We start from the raw sequence: 22830 nt of genomic DNA, 5'->3' as shown, positions 1-22830 counted from the left end.
AACAAACAAACAAAAATGAGACTACATCAAACAAAAAACAGCTTCTTCACTGCAAAAGTAACAAAAATGAGGCTCAGTGTCGTGGCCCCAGCACTTTGGAAGGCCAAGGGCAGTGGATCACTTGAGGCCAAGAGTATGAGATCAGCCTGGCCAACATGGTGAAACCCCGTCTCTACTAAAAATACAAAAATTAGCTGGGCGTGGTGGCACATGCCTGTAATCCCAGCTGCTTGGGAGGCTGAGGCAGAAGAATAGCTTGGATCTGGGAGGCAGAGGTTATAGTGAGCTGAGATCATGCCATTGCACTCCAGCCTGAGTGACAGAGTGAGTGAGACTCCGTCTCAAAAACAAAAACAAAACAAAACAAAAACAAAAAGAAACAAAAACGAAAAGGCAGCCTATGGATGAGGAGAAAATATTTGTAAGCATATATCTGAAAAGAGCTTAATATCCAAAATTTACAAGGAACTCATAACAACTTATTAGAAAAAAAAAAAAGCCTGATAAAATGAGCCAAGGACTTAAATAGGCATTTTTACAAAGAAGACATACAAATGGCCAATAGGTATTTAAAAAGGTGCTCAGCATCACTAATTACCAGGCAAAGATAAATCATAACCACAATGAGATATCACCTCATGCCTATTGAAATGACTTTATCAAAAAGACAACAGATAAGTGTTGGCAAGCATGTGGAGAAATTAGAACCCTTGAACACTGTTGGTGGGTGTGTAAAATGGTACGGCCATTACGGAAAAAAGTATAGAAGTTCCTTAAAAATAAAAAATAGAACTACAATATGATTTATCAGTCACACTTCCAGGTACACATCCAAATGAAATGGAACCAGTATCTTGTAGATACCCTCATCTTCATTGCAGCATTATTCACAATTGCCAAGATACAGACTCAACCCAAGTGTCTGTTGATGGATATTATTTCACCTTAAAAAAGAAGGAAATCCTGCAATTTGTGACAACATAGATAAACCTAGAGGATATGATGCTAAATGAAATACAGACACAGAAAGAAAAATACTGCATAATCTCACTTCTAAGTGGCATCTAAAACGTTGAATTTATAGAAGCTGAGAGTAGAATGGTGGTTGCCAGGACCTGAGGGGTGGGAGAAATAGAGAGATGTTGGTCAAAGGGTACAAAGTTTCAGTCATGCAAGATGAATAAGTGCTAGAGATCTAATGTACAGCATGAGGATTATAGTTGACAATAATGTGTCACATACTTGAAATTTGCTAAGAAAGCAGATCTGAAGTGTTCTTATTGCAAAAAAGGTAACTGTGAGGAGATGGATATGTTAATTAGCTTGATTGTAGTAAAATCAGTTTAATATGTAAATATATATCAAAACATTATGTCATGCACTTTAAAGATGTACAGTTTTGATTTAAAATAATAAAAAAACCCAAATTGAGTGGGAAAGATTTTTTAAATATCAGGGCTGTGGAATTTATATTTAAGCCTGACATTTCCTTTAGTCCCATGTATATTAATAAAGAGCCAATATAATTAGTATTACTCTTCATAATATTTAAAGTTTATGTAGTTGTCATAGAAAATCATTAGTTATAATTACTTGAAGTCTTCAGTTGATCTCAGTGAATAGTAGTGTACTATGCATCTTTGAGTTACAGAGGTGGCTTCACAAGAATAAGAACTTTCCAGAATTTCAGAAGTCTTTGCTGCTATCTGTATTTAATTTGATTCTGTATTTGACAGTTATGGAGTTAAATTATTACTCAAACATATTAATCTTATATTGTTCTTTCAAATGGCTTTTAAAAACTATTAGGCCTGAGGAAATTATATTTGTCCCACATATCTGAGTTAATTCTTTCAATATAACCATTTAATGACAACATACTATTTACTAAGAAGAGTTAGGCACTGGGAATACAGAGAAAAAAGATATCAGCTCATTTATCTAATGTATGAGACAGAAAAACAACCAATTAATACTTGTGTATCAGCCAAGGAATATGCTTGGCTGAAAGTAACAGGAAACCTAACTAAAGCAGCTTGAATAATTAAGACATTTATTTGGTCACCTGGCATGAAATATAAAGGCAAGGAGTCCAAAACTGGTATGGCACCTAAACAATGTCGTCAAGAATTTGGATCTTTTTGTGTTTCTTCTTTACAAGTGTTATTAACTAGCTTTCATCCTTGCGACCTCAAGATGGTTGCTGTGCCTCCAATCCCCATTCTGTTCCAGAAAGAAAGAAGTGAAAAAGAGGTAAAGGGAAGCCCACCCCAGGATCTTCATCCTACATCTATTTTATGGACTGTGGCATGGCCGCCCATGGCTACATGATTGTTTTCAGCTTCTAAGTAGGGAAAGACAAGGGAGAAGGGAATTTGGAATAAGTGTTATTTGGGCCAAACTGCATGCCACAACACATTAGGAGTGAACATGATGCAAGGGAGCACTGAACTCAGATTTGGGAGGTCAGGAAAGGCTTCTGGGTAGAAGCGACACCTGAACTGAGTCACGAAGTCTGAGTTGGAGTCAGCCAGATCAACAGGAGAGAAGGGCACCCTAGGCAGAGGATGAAGGATGTACAAAAAAGGCAGGGAGGCCGGGCGTGGTGGCTCACACCTATAATTCCAGCAGTTTGGGAGGCTGAGATGGGCGGATCACCTGAGGCCAGGAGTTCAAGACCAGCCTGGCCAACATGGTGAAACCCCATCTTTACTAAAAATACAAAAGTTAGCCAGTATGGTGGCATGCACCTGTAATCCCAGCTACTTGGGAGGCTGAGGCATGAGAATCGCTTGAACCAGGGAGGTGGAGGTTGCAGTGAGCTGAGATTGCCACACTGCATTCCAGCCTGGGGGACAGAGGGAGACTCTGTCTCAAATAAAAATAAAATAATAATAACAAACAAAGGTAGGGAGGAGCGGAACCTATGGGAGGCATGCATGGTTCATAGAGCAAGAATTTGCAGTGATGACAGCTAAAGTTGGAGAGAAGTATTGGGGCTAAGAAAGCAGGGCCTGAAAGCCATGTTGAGTTTGGACTTTATCATGTAGGTGGTATGAAAGGTTTTTGAGCATAGGATAGGAATAATCAGATTTGTGTTTAGAAAACAGAGAACAGATTGGTAGGCAACTGAGATTGCCATCTTGAACGTATCAAGGCAAGACGTAATAAGGGCCTGACCTTAAGCGATGGTGGTGTGGAGGGGGAGAAGGGTGCAGATTTTAGATCTAGTAAAAAAAAAAAAGAAGAGGCATTGACATCTACTTGAAGATTGAATAATTATAGGAGTAAAGCAGACTTGAGATTGATTCCTAGGCTTCTGGATTAGGCAACTGGAGGGTGATGGGGCCATTCACTGAGGCAGTGAAGTCAGGAGGAAGAGCAAACATCAGATAGCATGTGGATATTTGAGACTGGAGCACAAGAGAGATTACTGATCCAATCCCAACTGCTGATATAGGTATCCTAGCTGGCTCTTCTGCCTCATCTTTCCCTTTCACTTCATTCTCCAACCTGCAGCTTGAATAATTTATTTAAAATGCAAAGATAACCAACCCCTCTCACTGTTTAATGTCATTACAGTACAGTTTTCTCTTCTACCTTAATGAGCATTTACTATGTGTCTGGCACTGAGTTAAGGGTTTTACATGCCATATTTTATTTAATGCTCATTCTTTAAGATAGATACTGCAACAATCCTCATTACAAAGGGCTCAGAGGGGTAAAGTAACTTTCCAAAAGTTTTTTATCCAGTAAGCACTAGAGCTGGGCTTTAAACTCCTATCTGGTCTGTCTGACTGCAGAGCCTGTGTCATTAACTTTTAATGGGAAAATCTGCAATTACTTTTGCACCAACCTAAATACTACATTGCATCATCTTTGATGCTTAAATGTGTATAGTGCTCCATATCTTTCAGAGTACTTTCACACACATTATCCATTATTCCATTCTGCTTAACAATCATGCAAGGTCATTTGGGTGAGTATTAAGTGTATAGAGGAGAAAATCAAAACACAAAAATAACCAAAGAATTCAATTTCTCATTAAGTAATTAATCCATTTATTCTATAAATATTTATGAGGCTGATACTAATGGGAGGAGTTTAAATGCAGAGTGGTTAAGTGACTTTCTCAAGGCTCCATGACTGCTTAGTTGCAAAGCAGAAACTGGAAGCTTTGGGTCATAGTTCCGTGTTCTTGATGGGAGGGGAGAACATCTTGCAAAACTGCTAGGGATCTTAGCAAGTGCTGGGCTTGGATCAGGATTAAAATCAGATTCAAATTGTCCTCCATTTCATCTTTCCTCTCCACCTCTTACCCACTAGCTTCTTAGAGGTTGATCTCTAAAAAATAGGCCTGGGGGCTAGGCACAGTGGCTCATACCTGTGGTCTCAGCATGTTGAGAGGTTGAGGTGGGAGGATCAATTGAGCCTAGAAGTTCAAGTCTGCAGTGAGCTTGAATCACCTGCTCTGTGAAAGGGCTGTGTATACAAAGTGACCCCCCAAATGCTGAAGAAATAAGAAACCAAATAAAGAGGCAGACAAATCCAGGTCATAGGTTTTGGGTAGTTTAAGGGGAACTTAAAAGCAGGGAGACTTACAGAAGAATGGTCTTGGGAGGCCACAATACAGGTAGATCTCCACATCACAAATCCCCAGACCCAGGGCTTAAATCTTGGGGAAAGTATCCCTGCTCTGGAAGGAATGTGTAGGTGGCTATGGGTGTCAAAGCCTATGATTTCCAGAACAACAAGGGTCGTTTTGGAGGAAACTTAAAATGAGTAGGTCTTCCTACATAAAGAGTAATACATCAGTCAGACATTTGGGAGGCATTCTTGAACTTGGGGTTAGTTAGAAGTTACATGGCGGATTGGCATTTAAAATAAAGTCACTCTTCTCTCCATATTGTCACTGCACTCCAGCTAGGGTGATGGAGTGAGATCCTGTCTTTTATTTTATTTTATATTATATTTTATATTTTTATTTTATATTATATATATTTATTTTATATTTTATTTTATTTTATTTATTTTAATAAATAAAATAAAAAAATAGGCCTGGCATTCAGCAGCTGTGGATTTGTTCTGTGGCTAATTCAGCAGGTAGAAGTAGGAGGAAATGACAGGGATGTCTGTATCAGCTCAATTTAAGTTTTTTTTTTTTTTTTTTTTTTTTGTGAATGATGGTTGCTGTTAAGAATGAGACAGAGTTTTCCAGAGTGGTTGTAAGTTGCGGCCTCACCTGCACAACGCACCCCGTCACCTCAACACAGGGTCAGGTAGACTCCGTGACCCGCTGTGGCTATGTTTATCTTAAGTAATGAATACTGCTTCTACTGCTGCCAGTGACAAGATTAACTCCAAATTAATTCCCTGATTCTTTAAGTCACATACTCACATTCAGACTCCTAGATGACCCATCTGATTTGGTGAATACATGTCACATGCCCTTGTTCTGGCTGCCAGGAAGCTGTGTGATAAAATATCTGCCCCCCATCTAGACAAAACAGAAAAGAAACAGTTGGTCTTTAAGGTTCCTTTGAGCCTAAGAAGCTGTGATTCTGTGGGCTTGGGTACATCATCTTGTCATCCAGTCGCATATGTTACCACTGGTGCTAGGGCAGCTGTAGACATTTCAACTCATACCATGAATTTTATGATAACTCCAATATCAGACACCTTTTCCTTTCTTATTTTACAAAACACCTTTCATTGTACTCTGCCTTATAAAGTATATAATAACTACAACTGTTAAAGACAAAAGAGGGCACGTGTAGCAAATTGTGGGTGGTGCAGGGTGAAAGCCAGCCACCTAACTTCCTGGCATCGTTACAGTGTGGCATATCCTCGTGAATTTACTGGTTTCTGGTCTTCAGTTTTACATTTCCAGAAAGCCTGTTTTTATCAGTACTTCAGAATTTAACGGATGCATGGAGATCAATTCGTGCTCATTAAATTCACGATAAACACCAGAATTCTAATTAGTTAATTTATAATGAGAAATAAAAATTTCAAGCACACCAGACGCACATGTCAGCCTAACAAAAGGCATTCTCTCTCTCTGAAAAACCATACGGGAAGCCAAACAATAATCAGAATGTTGTTCACTCTTTGGAATCAGAGCAAGGGGAGTTGGTTACATGATTACAATGATGAATGGCCTTAGACTTTGGTGGCCTGATTGTAATAGGATTTTTTCGGTTGTAAGGAACAAAAACACAATTAAAATTTTCTTGGGCAAAAAGGACAGTTTATTAAAAGAGCACTGGAGTGCCTCATGGAACTTTGGGAAAGTCCTTGGAAGAGCCTGGCTTCAGAGATGACTGGACTCAGGACTAGAAAAAACTTGGGATTCTCTTCCTGTTGGCTTCATTCCCTCCCTCTGAGGACCAACTTCTTCCACCAGCTGGAGGATGTTACATCCCTCAGTTACTGTCACGGGAGAGTGAGTGGCCCGTTTCCATTGGTTTCTATTAAGAAAAGGAAATCCCAAAGAGGGCCCTGATCAGACTGGTATTTGGACCTAAGAGCCACGAGTAGGGATGGGAACTGTAAAGCAGAGCCACCTGGTGCAGGCTTGTTCTTGCTGGTTCCAGATAATGACTTAAAGTCACTGTTGGCTGTCAGTAAGTCCAGGTTGGTGAATTGACATTGATGTAGTCCAGCTCTGCTTCCAGAACCAGGGGGATCTGTTTGTAAACCAGGATACCTCTTCCCCAAGACAATGCCTAGAAATAATGCCTCCCTTGTCTTTCTGACCTCTTGCTTCCTGGAGTTTCTCTGAAGGGCATTTCTCTTAATGGACTTGTTCTTTTTGCTACAGCTAATATCTAGAGGAAGATCCATGTTGATTTCCCATATTTTTATTCTCAAAAGACCACCTTATTTCCAGTTTGGGGAGCACATAATGTACTCTCTATCACTTAAAGATTGATTGTTGCCCTGTATTTTGGATTTTTTTTTAAGGGGGTGAGGGAAGGAGAAGGCAGTCACAAAGAGTTGGTGAGTAATTGGCTGAAAGTCGTCATTCAATATTATAAAAGTTTCCATTTTGTTCCACAATGCCTTTTTAGAAAGATAACTGAATGTTTTAATCTTTCACCTGTATTTACTTTGCATACTCAATGTAGTTAATCTATATATCTTTATATTCTAATTTTATTTTTATTGATTTAAATATTCAATGAATGCTTCTCATTGCCTACTTTGTATCAGACTCTGTGCTAGGAGGTGATAATAAGGAGAGGGAGAAGGGCTCAATTAGGAGGGATAGGTTTCTATCTGCTTTACATGAGTAGAGAGATACCCAAATGCTGACCTGCAGGATAGTTCTATCCAAAGCAACTCTCCAGTGTTCTACTGGGGTTCCTGATAAGCATATCTTTTGAGTCATAACTTTGAGTGAGAAGAGGGTGGGGAAGCAAGTTCACTGTTATCTATTAACACAAACATATTTTAAGATTATGGAATATTTTCATTATCTAAAATACTCTTCAAACACCCATCTACTCATTACCCAGTTATAATGTAAGTTAATATTTTTACTATACATGCTTCAATGTTTTTAAAGAAATGGTTTATCATGATTTATATGGCCATTCAATATATCCATTTTCTTGCAGGACATTAGCTTCCAAATTTTCACTATTACAAATAAGGCCACAGTAACTATCACTATACACATCTCCTTGAATATATATGTAAGAGTTTCTTTATACACCATAAATATTACAATTATAAATCATCAATTCACAATAACATTTTTTAAAACAATTTTCTTTATATTCATAATTGTTGGGTAATAAGACATATGCACCTTCAATTTTGCAGGATACTGCCACTAGTTTTGTTTGAACATATTTATTGTTTCATATCCTCATAAATAGGGATTTTTAATTTTTATCAATCTAATAGATATTACATGGCATTTCATTGTTGTTTTACTTTGCATTTCACTAATTACTAAATTTGATTTGCAAGAGTTTTAAAGGCTGGGCACAGTGGCTCACACCTGTAATCCCGGCACTTTGGGAGACCAAGGCAGGTGGATCTCTTGAGGCCAGGAGTTCAAGACCAGCCTGGCCAACATGACAAAACCCCATCTCTACTAAAAATACAAAAATTACTTGGGCCTGGTGGTGCGTGCGTGTAGTTCCAACTACTTGGAAGGTTGAGGCAGGAGAATTGCTTGAACCTGGGAGGCGGAGGTTGCAGTGAGCCATGATTGTGCCACCGCACTCCAGCCTGGGGATGACAGAGTGAGATTTTGTCTAAAAAGAAAAAAAAAGAGTTTTAAAAAATTAATTCTGTTAGTAATCCTCTTTTGGTTAGATTTATTTTATTGATCCTCTTTTGGTTAGATTTATTTCATTTTACTATTTTTTTGAGATGGAGTCTTGCACTGTCTCTCAGGCTGGAGTGTAATGGTGCGGTTTTAGCTCACTGCAACCTCCACCTCCTGGGTTCAAGTGATTCCCCTGCCTCAGCCTCCCAAGTAGCTGGGACTACAGCCACCACGCCTGGCTAATATTTGTATTTTTAGTAGAGATGGGGTTTCACCATGTTGGCCAGGCTGGTCTCAAACTCTTGACCTCAAGTGATCCACCTGCCTTGGCCTCCCAAAGTGCTGGGATTACAGGTGTGAGCCACTGCACCCAGCCTTTTGGTTAGATTTATAATAAATATCTTCTTCCAGTCTATGACTTTTCTGAAAACTTTGTTTATAGTATCTTTTGATCAACAGAAGTTTTAAATTACAATGTAGTCAAGACCTAAATATGAAATGTCAAATTCTAAAATTTTAGAAATTTCATATATATATATGCATACATATATATGTAATATACATGTAATTATATATGCATATATGTAATATTTTTATAAGACTAAAGGTTTAGCCCAGCATCATGTGACTCACTCTTTCTTCACTGACTTGTAAGGACATTTCCGTCATACACCAAATTCCTATATTTAAGCAGTTCTTCTTCTAGGCTTTACATTTTCTCAATTGGTCTATTTTTATACTGACTCTCTTTGGCACTTCATAGAGTCATATGACTATTAGGATTTGTTTGTCAAGTTCTACAAAACACCTTATTGGTGTTTAGATTGGAAGTGCTTTAAATTTTTTGGATGGAATAATTGCTATCATTATATCCACCATTCCACACATACATAAATTATTTTATGTTTTTCAACAACATTTTGTATTTTCCCCATAAATGTCTTGTATATCTTCTGTTCTATGTATTCTTATAGAAAACTTAGATATTTTGTTGCAAGTATAAATGGGATTTTCCTACTTTGATTATGCTTTCTAATTTCTTGTTGCAGGTGTATGGCTATGCTATTTTTGTATATTGATCTTTTATCCAACAACCTTGCTGAAACTTGCCTATTGTTATAATTTGTATATTCTCTTGTATTTTTTAAAATGTAAACAACTTTGTCATCCACGGAAGACGACGATTTTGTTTCCTTTATTCCAATTATGCTATTTGCTAATGCTGATTTTGCTGGTTTTTCTTGTTTTACTGCATTTTCTAGGCTCTCTAGTGCATTATTGAATAGAAATGCTAGTGGAGGACTTCTGTGACTGGGAATATTTCAGGGGAGAATTTTCATGAGCTTAGTTTTTATTCTTATTTATTGTGTTCTTCTCATAGTAATGTTGCCTTGTTCTGTTCATTTAAAGTATGATGGATTTTCCAGGACTAGCAGCAATCATAGATAATTCTATCCAGGAGGAATGAAATCTTTGGGCAGTTTGCTCAATATCTTAGTTCTAGAGTGCCCTCTTCAGTTCTAACAGTGAAGTGAGGCTTATTTAATTAATGACACGTTTCAGGGGTGGCAAAACATAGGAGGGAGTGATGTTTACTGATAATCATGATACTATCTTATAGCTCTAGGATCCTTATTTTCTTGTGTTTTATTTCTTATTTTTCTTTACCTTCTAGTTGCCCCGCTCCTCCCCAGAAGCAGTGTCTTCCCAAGACTATAACTGTGGTCCTGGATACTTCCTTGAAAAGTCATGCTTCAGATCTTCTGGTCTCAGACCTGTTCTCACGATTTCCTCATCAGGAAAGGGTGTTCTCTTTCTGTGGGTGCTGTCCTCTGTGTTCCACCCTTGCTAGAGACTTGCCACCTCTCCTGTCTTCCATATAATCCCTGCCTGATTCTGTTTCAGCATGGGCTCTGATTTGGCTCTACTGATTCTGGTCTGTTCTACCTACATGTAAATTGAAGTTTGTGGTATTTCCTATCCTTCACTATGCTCTACCTGTGGGCAATTGTGTAGTTTTATTTGATTTACTGTTGACCTGTATGGTTTTGGAGGATGTATGTAGAGATTTGGATTTAAGAAACCAAAAGGTTGAGAAATGTGTGTTACAACCTTCCTGCATAAATGTGGTTTTGTCATTTTATTTCTGTGATTCTGATCTATTTTTGCCTTACATATTTGTATTAGGCTGTTCTTGCATTGCTATAAAGAAATCCCTGAGACTGGGTAATTTATAAAGAAAAGAGGTTTAATTGGCTCACAGTTCTACAGGCTTTACAGGAAACATTGTGCTGGCATCTGCTCAGCTTTTAGGGCATCCTCAGGGAGCTTTTACTCATGGCAGAAGGTGAAGGGGGAGCAGGCACATCACATGACAGAAGCAGGAGCAAGCAAGAGAGTTGGGCGGCAGGAACTACACACTTTTATATGACCAGATAGTGCGAGAACTCACTCACTATTATGAAGACAGCACCAGGCCATCAGGGATCTGCCTCCATGACCCAAACACCTCCCACCAGGCCTCACCTCCAGTATTGGAAATTAACAATTCAACATGAGATTTGGGCAGGGACAAATATCCAAACAGTGTCAATATTCTATATGTTGTTAGGTTTATTGACATAAGATTGTTATATACTTTCTTGGTGATTTGGTCTTTTAATCAGTAGATAATGATCTTTGTAACTAGTAATTTTTGCTCAAAGTCTCTTACATAGGATATTATTATAAGAATTCAATTTCCTTTGGTTAATATTTGCTGTTGTTGACCAAAAGACCACCAGGATGGCTAAATATTAGAAAGGAGAGCTTTATTGGAGATATTGGTTTGGAAGCTGGGAAGAGAAAGTCTCCAGCATGGATGAGGGGAAGCACAGGTTGGGTTTTATGCCTCACAAGGCCTGAATCATGCATATTCCGGAAGTTCTGGGGAAAAGCTATATGTATTTATGAGGGAGCTATGCGCATATGTAATGGATAAATACGTATATGACATACATCCTACGTTCACTTTGGGACGGGGTTTTAACATTAAAATGAGGTGGAATTTGGCTCTATCGAAGGGTGAACTTTAGGACACAAAGATAGTTTATGCACAGCCTCTATCAGCTGGCTGAAACTGGTTAAAGGTCTGCAATTGCTTATCAGAGAAGAAAGTTTGTAAGGCCAGTCCTTTATCCAATTAGAGTCATAGTGGTTTGGATTGTAAGTCAGAATTAGGACAATTGGCCTGATATCTCCTATTGTTAGGATATTTAGTGAGAATTTAGAAATTTGCCATGCCAAACCATCCCTGAATCCCCAACCCATAGGTAACTTTTTGTTTCTTTTTTAACCTTAGGTTCTGTCTTAGTTGATAAAGGGGCATCTATTTTGGTCTCTCACATTGCACTGTATATACTTTCATATATTTTTGTTTGTTTTGGTTTATTTTTTATTATTTCATGTTTAATTTTTGTGGGTACATAGTTGGTGTATGTATTTATAGAATACACGAGATATTTTGGTACAGGCATGCAATGCATAATAATCACATCATGAAAAACTGGGTATCCGTCCTCTCAAGCGTTTATCCTTTGTGTTACAAACAATCCAATTATACCCTTTTAGTTATTTTAAAATGTACGATTAAATTATTATTGACTATAGTCCCCACGTTGTGCTATTAATTACTAGGTCTTACTCATTCTCTCTATTATTTTTGTACCCATTCACCATCCCACCTCCCTACTGCACCACCCTTTCCCTGCCCTTACTATCCTTCCCATCCTCTGGTAACCATCCTTCTACTCCCTATGTCCATGAGTTCAGTTGTTCTGGTTTGTAGATCCCTTAAATATGTGAGAACATGTGATATTTGTTTTTTTTGTGCCTGGCTTATTTCACTTAACAGTGATCTCCTGTTCTATCAATGTTGTTGCAAAAGACAGAATCTCATTCTTTTTAATGGCTGAATAGTACTTCATTGTCTATAAGTACCACATTTTCTCTATCTATTCACCTGTTGATGAATTCTTAGGTTGCTTCCAAATCTTGGCTATTGTGAACAGTGCTGCAACAAACTTGGGAGTGCAGATATTTCTTTGATATACTGATTTCCTTTGTTTTGCATATATACCCAGCAGTGGGATTGCTGGATCATATGATAGTTCAATTGTTAGCTTTTTGGGGAACCTCCAAACTGTTCTCCATAGTGGTTGTACTAATTGACATTCTTTTTTTTTTTTGAGACGGAGTCTTGCTCTATCGCCCAGGCTGGAGTGCAGTGGTGCAATCTCAGCTCACTGCAAGCTCCGCCTCCTGGGTTCACGCCATTCTCCTGCCTCAGCCTCTCCGAGTAGCTGGGACTACAGGCGCCCGCCACCACGCCTGGCTAATTTTTTGTATTTTTAGTAGAGACGGGGTTTCACTGTGGTCTCGATATCCTGACCTTGTGATCCGCCCGCCTCAGCCTCCCAAAGTGCTGGGATTACAAGGGTGAGCCACCGCGCCTGGCCCTAATTGACATTCTTACAACAGTATATAAGGGTTCCCTTTTCTCCACATCCTCGCCAGCATTTGTTATTGCCCGTCTTGTGGATATAAGCCATTTTAACAGGCGTGAGATGATATCTCACTGTAGTTTTGATTTGCATTTCTCTAATGATCAATGATGTTGAGCACCTTTTCATATGCCTATTTGCCACTTGTATGTCTTCTTTTGAGAAATGTCTATTCAAATCATTGGCCCATTTTTTGATAGGATTATTAGATTTTTTTTTCCATAGAGTTGTTTGAGCTCTTTATATATTCTGGTAACTAATCCCTTGTCAGATGGGTAATTTGTAAATATTTTCTCCAGTTCTGTGGGTTATCCCTTTGCTTTGTTGATTGTATCCTTTGCCATGCAGAAGCTTTTTAACTTGGTGTGATCCCGTTTGTCTACTCTTGCTTTGGTTGCCTGTGCTTGTGGAGTATTGCTCAAGAAATCTTTGCCCAGACCAATGTCCTGGAGATTTTTCCCAATGTTTTCTTGTAGTAGTTTCATAGTTTGAGGTCATAGATTAAAGTCTTTAATCATTTTGATTTGATTTCTGTATATGGTGAGAGATAGGGGTCTAGTTTCATTTTCTGCATATGGAAATCCAGTTTCCCCAGCACCGTTTTTTGAAGAGACTGTCTTTTCTCCAGTGTCTGTTCTTGGCACCTTTCTCAAAAATGAATTCACTGTAGGTGTGTGGATTTGTTTCTGGGTTCTGTATTCTGTTCCATTGGTCTGTGTGTCTGTTTTTATGCCAGTACCATGCTGTTTTGGTTACTATAGTTTTGTAGCATAATTTGAAGTCAAATAATGTGACTCTTCCAGTTTTGTTCTTTTGGCTCAGGATAGCTTTGGCTATTCTGTGTCTTTTGTTATTCCATATAAATTTTAGAAGTGTTTCTTCTATTTCCATAAAAGTTGTCATTGGTATTTTGAATAGGGGTTGCATTGAATCTGTAGATTGCTCTGGATAATATGGACATTTTAACAATATTGAGTTTTCCAAGCCATGAACATAAAATATTTTTCCATTTTGTGGTGTTCTCTTCAATTTCTCTCATCCATTTTATAGTTTTCATTGTAGAGATCTTTCACTTCTTTGGTTAATTCCTAGGTATCTAATTTTATTTGTGACTATTGTAAATGGGATTAGGTTTTTTTTAACTTCTTTTTCAGATTGTTCACTGTTAACATACAGAAATGTCATTGATTTTTTTTTTTTTTTTGAGACAGTCTTGCTCTGTCGCCCAGGCTGGAGTGCAGTAGTGTGATTGTGGCTCACTGCAACTTCTGCCTCCCAAGTTCAAGCAATTCTTCTGCCTCAGCCACCTGAATAGCTGGGATTACAGGTGTGTGCCACCATACCTGGCTAATTTTTGTATTTTTGTAGAAGCCAGGTTTCACCGTGTTGCCCAGGCTGGTCTTGAACTCCTGGCCTCAAGTGATCCACCCACCTGGCCTCCTAAAATGCTGGGGGCATGAGCCACGGTGCCTGATCTGCCACTGATTTTTGTACGTTGATTTTGTATCCTGCAACTCTAGTGAATTTGTTTATCAGTCCTAAATTTACTGAATTTGTTTATCAGTATAGTTTTTTTGGTGGTCTTTAGGATTTTCTAAATATAAGATCATGTCATGTGCAAACAAGGATAATTTGACTTCTTCCTTTCCAATTTGGATGCCCTTTATTTCTTTTTCTTGTCTAATTTCTCTAGCTAAGATTTCCCTTACTATGTTGAATAACAGTGGTGAAAGTGGCCATCCTTGTTGTATTTCAGATTTTAGAGGAAAGGCTTTCAGTTTTTCTCCATTCAGTATGACACTAGCTGTGGGTCTGTCATATATAGCTTTCATTATGTTGAAGTATGTTCTTTCTATACTCAGTTTTTTGAGGATGTTTATCATAAAGGGATGTTCAACTTTTATCAAATACTTTCTCTGCATCAATTGAAATGACTGTATAATTTTTATCCTTCATTCTGTTGATATAATGTATCACACTGATAGATTTGCATAGGTTGAACCACCCGTGTGTCTCTGGGATAAATCCCACTTGGTCATGATGAATGATTTTTTTAACATGTTGTTGAATTTGGTTTGCTAGTATTTTACTGAGGATTTTTGCATCAATATTCATTAGAGATACTGGCCTGTAGTTTCCTTTTTTTGATGTGTCTTTGTCTGGTTTTGGAATCAGGGTAATACTGGCCTCTTAGAATGAATTTGGTAGTATTTCTTCTGCCTCTCTATTTCAGAATAGTTGAGTAAGATTGGTATCAGTTCTTTAAATGTTTGGTAGAAATCAGCAGAGAAGCCCTCGTGTCCTGGGCTTTTCTTTACTGGGAGATTTTTTTATCTTTGATCTCATTTACTTGTTATTGGTGTAAGAGTTAAAGAAAGAGGAAAGAAACACAAAAAGTGTCTCAACAGTCAGACAGGTTTACTTTGGAGAATAAACCTGAGAGGGGCTTCTGGCCTATTTCTGTCAGGAATATTCTCTCATACAGACTAAGAGTATTTAAAGGTTCAGTGCTAGAGAACTTATCATAGGCTTGGAATGTTTCTGTGTTGGGGAGAAGTTTATTGTGGGGTTGGAATGACTCTGGTTGGAGCGGAGGTTATCTTGGGGCTGACATCTCTCTGGTTGGGAAGGGGTTTGTCTTAAGGTTGGAATGTTTCTGGTTGGAGATGTCATTTGTGGTTTATGATCATGCTGACCTTAGCCATTAGGCTGATGCCCTTTGGATTTAGGCAGTTTTTGATCAAAGTGAACTTTAAAATGGTGGTGTTTGTCCAAGATGGCGATGCTCCTGCTCTGCCAACTAGCCTGTTTGGGTTTTGGATTTCCTCATGATTCAGTCTTGGTAGGTTGTATGTGTCTAGGAGTTTGCCCATTTCTTCTAGATTTTCTAATTTATTGGCATATAGTTTCCTGTAGTAGCCACTAATGATTCTTTGAATTTCTGCCCTATCAGTTGTAATGTTTCCTTTTTCATCTCTTTTTTTCTTAGTCTGGCTAAAGGTTTGTCAATTTTATCTTTTTAAAAAAAATTTTAAAAAAATCATTCTTTTATATTGTTTTCTTCATTTCAAATTCATTTATTTCTACTCTGATTATTATTTCATTTCTTCTACTAATTTTGGATTCGGTTTGCTCTTGCTTTTCTAGTTCTTTAAGATGTATCAATAGGTTATTTAGGTTATTTATTTGAGGTGTTTCTTGTTTTTTGATGTAGGCACTTATAGCTATAAATTTCCCTCTTGGTACTGCTTTCACTGTATCCCTTAAATTTTGGTATGTTGTGTTTTCATTGTCATTTGTTTTAAGAAATTTTTCAGTTTCCTTCTTAATTTTTTCATTAACCCACTGGTCACTGAGAAGTATATATTTTAATTTCCATGCATTGGTATGTATTTTTATATACTTTTACTTTCAAGCTTCTTTGAAAGGAATTTTATTTTAGGTATAAAAGCAGGTAGTTGATTATTAAAAATTGTTTTTGTTTTAGAGACAGGGTCTCTCTCTGTCACCTGGGCTGGTGCTGCTATAGCTCATGGCAGCCTCGAACTCCTGGCCTTAAGAGATCTCTTTCCTCAGCTTCCTGAGTAGCTAGGAGTACAGGTGCAAGCTACTGAGCCAGCCAGCATAGGACTTTTGACCTGCTCCCTTTCTGACCTGGGCTGGTTCCCCTTCCTTAGGCAATCTGGTGGTCCTGCTCCTGGGAGGTCACCATACTAATGTTGAACTTAGTGTGGACATCCCATAGGCATACAGCACTATAGCTCAGAACTCCTGGGCTCAGTTCACCCTCCTGCCTCAGCCTCCTGAGTAGCTGGGACCATAGACACATGTCACCGAACATGACAAGTAGGAGTTTTTTTTTTTTTTAATACAGTTTGATGTTTAATTTAAGTCTGAGAAAATATTTTCATGGATAGGTTTAACCCCTTTATTTTTATTATAATTGCTAAGATATTTAATTTTATTTTTATGATTTTAATTTGTTTTATGAGCAGAAATAATGTCCCCTGTTCCTTTTATTCTCCTTTCCTGACTTCTATTAGATTTGTCTTAAAAAAAAACCTATTTGATTGTTTGAAAGTTACATTTCTAATTTTTGTTGTTTTAATCATTAGTACTCAAACTCTAGTGTACATCAGAATCTCCTGAAGGGCTTGCTAAGATATGTATTGCTGGGTCCCACCCCTAGAGTTTCTAATTTAGTTGTTTTGTGGTGGGACCCAAGTATTCACATTTCTATTCCCAGGTACTGCTGCCACTACTCAGGAAATCACACCCTGAGGGCCTGGCAAGAATTGGTGGTTACCACCCCGGTATCCAATAGCCCGTCTAAGTTGGACTTGTTATTTTGAGATTCTTGTTGGGGTTCTGTTACCTTCTCACCAGCTCAGCCATGCATTAAAACTTCTTAAACTTTCCTTTTACCCTGGTTTTTCAGTATGCAATACTCAGAGGAGTTTCTTTGGCCATCCAGTCCCATAATATGGTCAGGAATGGAGGTGGGGTTTTAATTTATCATAAGAGAATAATTTTTCCCCCACCGTGAACTCAAGCAGAGAGAAACTTTCTTGCAAGTTTCTCTGGACTGGTAGCTGAGGTTTCTCTGGTTTCTTTTATATGGAGGTATACCCTTTACAGATTCTTGGCTATAGTTGGAGTTTCGCTCTCTGCCTCCTGTGAATCTAAGGCCAAGTCTCTTACTCTAGATGTGTGGGTCAAACTCCACATCAGTTTATGGTTTCCCATTGTAATGACTATCCTCTTCAGTTCTAGCACCTCAGGGTTTCTCTTTTGGGCTTGGCTATACCTGTAGACTTTGGGGGATGAGCGTGAATGTATTTCATCCAGCATTTCTGTGTGTTTAATGGGGTGGAGGTTGGGGATGTTATGTAATCTCAGTCTATCTGGCTGTCCTCCACTATTCTTCAGCGGTCACCTGGCAAAGAATGTGGGTCAAAAAGCTCATAGAGGCAGGAAGTTGGTGGTAAAGAGAATCCTTGGAATGCAGAGCTCCTGAGTTCAGGAACTTGAGCCTGGGTTTTCACAAATGTCATTAGTACAGGAGAGTAGTAAGTGGTGCTAAATTGGAAGTACAGTAGTCTCCCCTTATTCATAGTTTTGTTTTCCACAGTTTCAGTTACATGAGGTCAACTGCAGTCCGAAAATATTAAACAGAAAATTTCAGAAATGAACAATTTGTAAGTTTTAAATTGCAGGTGGCTCTGAGTAGCGCCACAAAATCTTGTGCCATCTGACTTCATCCAGTTCAGGACATGAATCCTCCCTTTGTCCAGTGTCTCCACACTGTCTACTGTCCCTGGCTGTTAGTCACTTAGTAGCCTTCTTCATTATTAGATTGTCATGGTATTGCAGTGCTTGTCTTCAAGTAACCTTTATTTTACTTGATGATGGCTCTAGAGTGCAAGAGTGGTGGTGCAGGCATTCAGATATGCTAAAGAGAAGCTGTCAAGTGCTTCCTTTAAGCACTTTAGGTGCGTAAAGATGAAAGTTCTTAACTTAAGGAGAGAAAAAAAAATCGTATGCTGAGATTGCTAAGACCTATGGTAAGAACGAATCTTATCCTTGCAATTATAAAGAAGAAAAGAAAAATTCGTGCTAGTTTTGCTGTTGTACCTCAGACTGCAATAGCGAAGGCCATAGTGCTTGATAAGTCTTTAGCTAAGATGAAAAAGGCACTACATTTGTGAGTAGAAAACGTGAACAGAAATGTGTTCTAATTCACAGCAATTGGATTCAGTACTATCGGAGGCTTCGGACATCCACTTAGGGGTCTTGGAACATATTCCCTAAGGATAAGGGAAACTGCTGAAATTGAAGTAGGGGGTACCCTGCTGGTGGTGGATAATACTATATACAGAGGCTGGGACTGCTGTGGAGTTTTAAATTTTGATTAGGGCCAATCCTTCCTGAAATGTTTTTATTTCATGTAAAGTATATACCAATAAAAATTTAAAATATTTTTCTTTTTTGAAGTCATTCTTTCCTCAAACATTGACTTATCCCTCTTAGGTGTGCGTTGACAACGTACTCAGAAGATTATGTTCCACCTTATGATTATCAGCCACATGTGAGTACAAGAGCTGTAGTCTTCTACCTATTTGTGTACTTGAAGTGATTATTTGCACCTAGTATAGTCAAACTTGGGAAGAAAGGAGAAATCACTAAAGTTTATGATATTTTACATTTACTTTGAGATATTAGCTGTTTATTGGAATCATGACAATGTTTTATAGTTATGATTTGTTTTTGGATGTTTATTGATTTCAGGGAAAAATATTGCAGTATCTAAAATATATTAGACACTTTCTTCCTCATCTTATTTACTTGTCCCCTCCCTGAATTCAATTTATCTGGAATAAGAACCCACTTTCTATTCATTTGTATTGCATCAACACATAAAAGTAAGTGGCTTAATATAGCTCTGGGAAATATGTATGTTAATTTAAGAATGTCCAGTTTATAACTCGAATGTATTTGTACTTTACGAATTATGCAACAGAAACAAAACAAGGCTGCTTCCGATTAGCCTTGTTCTGGAAATCTTACCAGGGCAGTAGACATGAGGTAGAAATAAGATATTTAACTATTGATAAAGAAGAGAAAACATCTTATTTTCCAATAGTATAATTATCTATTTAGGAGAACCAAGATATTAAGCTGAGAAGTAATTAGAATAAATAAGACAATAGCTTTCCTTCACATCAACACTAACGGTTAATAAATTATAAAAGAAAAAAGCATACAAATTATTATTAGCAACACAAATTCAAAATTATTTAATGAGGAAAGTTCCACCAAGATCAATAAAAGATAATGTGGCAGTTTATCTCCAAAGATGGCAGACCTTCCTGTTGGCACAAGCCACTCCCCGCTGAAGGTGAGGATTCCTCCATCTCGAGTTGAGGTGATCAGTAGAACATGGCAAAAGTGACTGTGTGCTAGTTCTAAGCCTAGCTTTAAGATTGCCTCCACCTTTTAAGCTCTGAGCCACCAGAGAAGAAATCCAGGCTACTCTGTTGGAGGGAGAGGCCGTGGGAGGAACACTGGCAAGCTTGACTTACAAGTGAGGAAGACCTCGTGGATAATCAGCTTAGCAGAGCCTGGACTCCAGCTCTGGCTTCCATCTGACTGCAACCCTTGAGGACCCACAAGAAGAAATTGAAGCCATTATCTGTTTTTTTAAAATATGAACCAAAACATGACTGAGGCAGATATCTCAAAAAAAAAGGAAGAACTACCATTTTAGGGAACTGGAAAACTAACTATAAACCAAATTTATAAGTTTGATATAAAAAAATCCCGATGGATTTTGTTTTCTATGAGAATTTTAAGATTCCAGGAATTATTTGAAAGGACAAACAGATGAGAATACTCAGAAATGTTTTGAAAAGGTAGCATAACTGATTTAGGGAAGTAAGGGGTTTAGGATGCCACCTTCATTATATGCTACATTCTGATTTATATTTTTCTATTTAAAAAAATAATATTTAAGACATAGAAACAGCAAATGTGGTAGTTTATTGTTTAATATACTTAATATATATAGAACTCATACATATTGGCAGGAGAAATTTTAATGACCCTAGAGAAATGAGCAAATGAAATATACGGGCAGTTCACAAAGTAGGAAATATAATCAACTAATTAGTAAATATGGGGAACATACCCCATTTTCAAATAATAAACAATATGAATTAAGACAAAAAGATTTTTTCTTTTGAGAATAAAATTGTCAATGTTTTCAAAAAATACTATTTGAGGCTGGGCATGGTGGCTCAGGCCTGTAATTCCAGCACTTTGGGAGGACAAGGCAGGTGGATCACTTGATGTCAGATATTTGCAACCAGCCTGGCCAATGTGGCAAAACCTTGTCTCTACTAAAAAAATACAAAAATTAGCCACATGTGGTGGTGCGTGTCTGTAAGTCCAGCTACTTGGGAGGCTGAGGTAGGAGAATCTCTTGAACCCGGGAGGCAGAGGTTGCAGTGAGCAGAGATCGTGCCACTGCATTCCAGCCTGAGTGAGAGTGGGTCTCAAAAAGGAAAAAAAAAAAATTGACCTAATAATTCGTTTTCTAGGAAACTTCCCCAAAGAAAAGTAATTCAAACTAGCAATAAAATTCATATGCAAATATATTCATCACTGAATTATTTATGATGACAAAACTTGGAAAGTACATAAATATTTAGTATTACTGAAACTGCCTTTGCAAAAATTACAGTAAGAAGGGAAATGTGACATAACTGAGTCCATCTTGCCTCTACCAGGCTCAGTTGCTTTTGCTCCTTCTTGTGTGGAGGCCATAATAGTTCTTTTTCTGAACTGATACCGTCGTTCAAAAACGGAAACCGTATTTGTAAATGCTAACAAAAGGTCACAAGGTTAGACTTATGGTAAGGGCTTGAACTTTTCTAAAGAATAGGCATAGTTAAATAATGACCTGGCATTGCTTAACTTGCTTTTCTATACGTTGCTTACTGCTCCGGATCCATTTAACGGGGGTCACAAGATTTATAACTTCCCCAACTACTCCCGGATAACTTCACTATTGTGAAACCTAAAGAACTGGTCTTTGAGATATTTTTCAGATTTAGCATTTCAGCAGACAGAGAAATGTTGCCTGGTCCTGAGAGCCTCTCCTAGGAACTGACTCAGCTATGCAAAGACAGTTTAGACACTCCTGTGGTTTCATTCTCAGCCAATCTTTTCAGTTCCCCAGGCCCTAGCCCACCAAATTATTCTTAAATCCTCTAGCCTCTGAATTATTAGGAAGGTAGATTTGAGAAATTTCTCCTGTCCTTCTGCTTGGCTGGTCCTGTGATAAGTAAACTCTTTCTTTGCTGCAACACCTGCTGTTCTCAATGTATTGTTTTTTGAGGGATGGCAGGCAAGAAGAATCCATTGGGCTGTAACATTAGGAGTAGCATTAATCAAGTATGTTATAGTCATATGATGAGATATTGTGCAGCCTTTATAATCTCCATAGATAGTTCTTAGTGTCTTGATAAATCTTCATTTAAGGGTAAAAAAATTAAGTTACAAAATTGCATGTATATTTTATCCAAACTACATAAAAATATAGAGAAAATTTTAGAAACTAGGGAAACTGCCAAAATGCTAGCACAGTTGGCCAATGAATGTTGAGATTCTAGGTGACTTTCTTCATCTTTGCACTTTTTGGAATTATCCAGTGTAACAAGTGTGATTGTTTATCGTCAGAAAAACCACAAGGAAAGAAACATATTATTTTAAAATGCATTTCAGGTCCATTTTCTTATTTACATGGGATTTGGCTGTATCTTTAAATAAAAGAAATCTAATTAAAAACTCACAAATTTCAAAGGACTAAATATTATAAATATAAATAATGTGGGATGTATTTTCAGGGCACATAAATCATTAACCATTGCATTATATATTTATGCTTTTAATTTTTTCAGCATTATTTCTAATATTTCTCATGTTATTTGTTTCCACATTAACAGCACAGCATACCATGACAGTTGTTTGCCTTTATTTGCAATTTTGTTCATTTACTTCTAATGTCTTTTCCAAAGTAATTGATTTTGAGGCATGTTTTTAGTGCTGCTTCTGATACCCACATTTAAAGAATGCTTGCATGACATTGTTATTGGATACAAATAATTTTTAATTATAATAGTAGTGGATAGTTAAATAACAGAGAATAGTGATTGAAGTCTAACAGATGTTGTCATGCACATAAACAAGCGTATAATTCACACATACTGAAAAAGGAGAGAATATTTTCTTGCTAGAGACTTCGCCATGTGGCCTTGCCATGAACGCAGTTCACCATTCATTCAGTCTACTACATTTGCAATTATGCAAGTTTTGAAGAAATCTGAAAATATTTGGATTTATATTATCTCAAGTGTTGTGCATAAATTGAGACTTGATTAATTTTTATATTATGGTCTCTTACATTTGCTTAATCCACATTTGTATAAAGTGGGACAGCATTAT

At 37.6% G+C, this 22830-nt stretch overlaps 1 protein-coding gene across 4 annotated transcripts in view; it reads left to right on the top strand.

The window, feature by feature from the left end:
• C1AH9orf135 (chromosome 1a C9orf135 homolog) overlaps positions 1–22830 on the top strand; it is an 83080-nt gene that overhangs the window by 44467 nt on the left and 15783 nt on the right. For 3 of the 4 annotated variants that reach the window (XM_003267394.4, XM_012500646.2, XM_012500647.2), the window contains one exon: positions 18856–18913. The exons of the other annotated variant lie outside the window; for it this stretch is intronic. In XM_003267394.4, the coding sequence (XP_003267442.1) occupies positions 18856–18913 (58 nt within the window). The remainder of the gene's footprint in view (positions 1–18855; positions 18914–22830) is intronic. 4 annotated transcript variants of the gene reach the window in all.

Source organism: Nomascus leucogenys, chromosome 1a, assembly GCF_006542625.1.
Source record: "Nomascus leucogenys isolate Asia chromosome 1a, Asia_NLE_v1, whole genome shotgun sequence".
Taxonomy (NCBI): Eukaryota; Metazoa; Chordata; class Mammalia; order Primates; family Hylobatidae; genus Nomascus; species Nomascus leucogenys.
The sequence above is the reverse complement of the archived record's forward strand: the minus strand, read 5'-3'. Positions and strand labels throughout refer to the sequence as shown.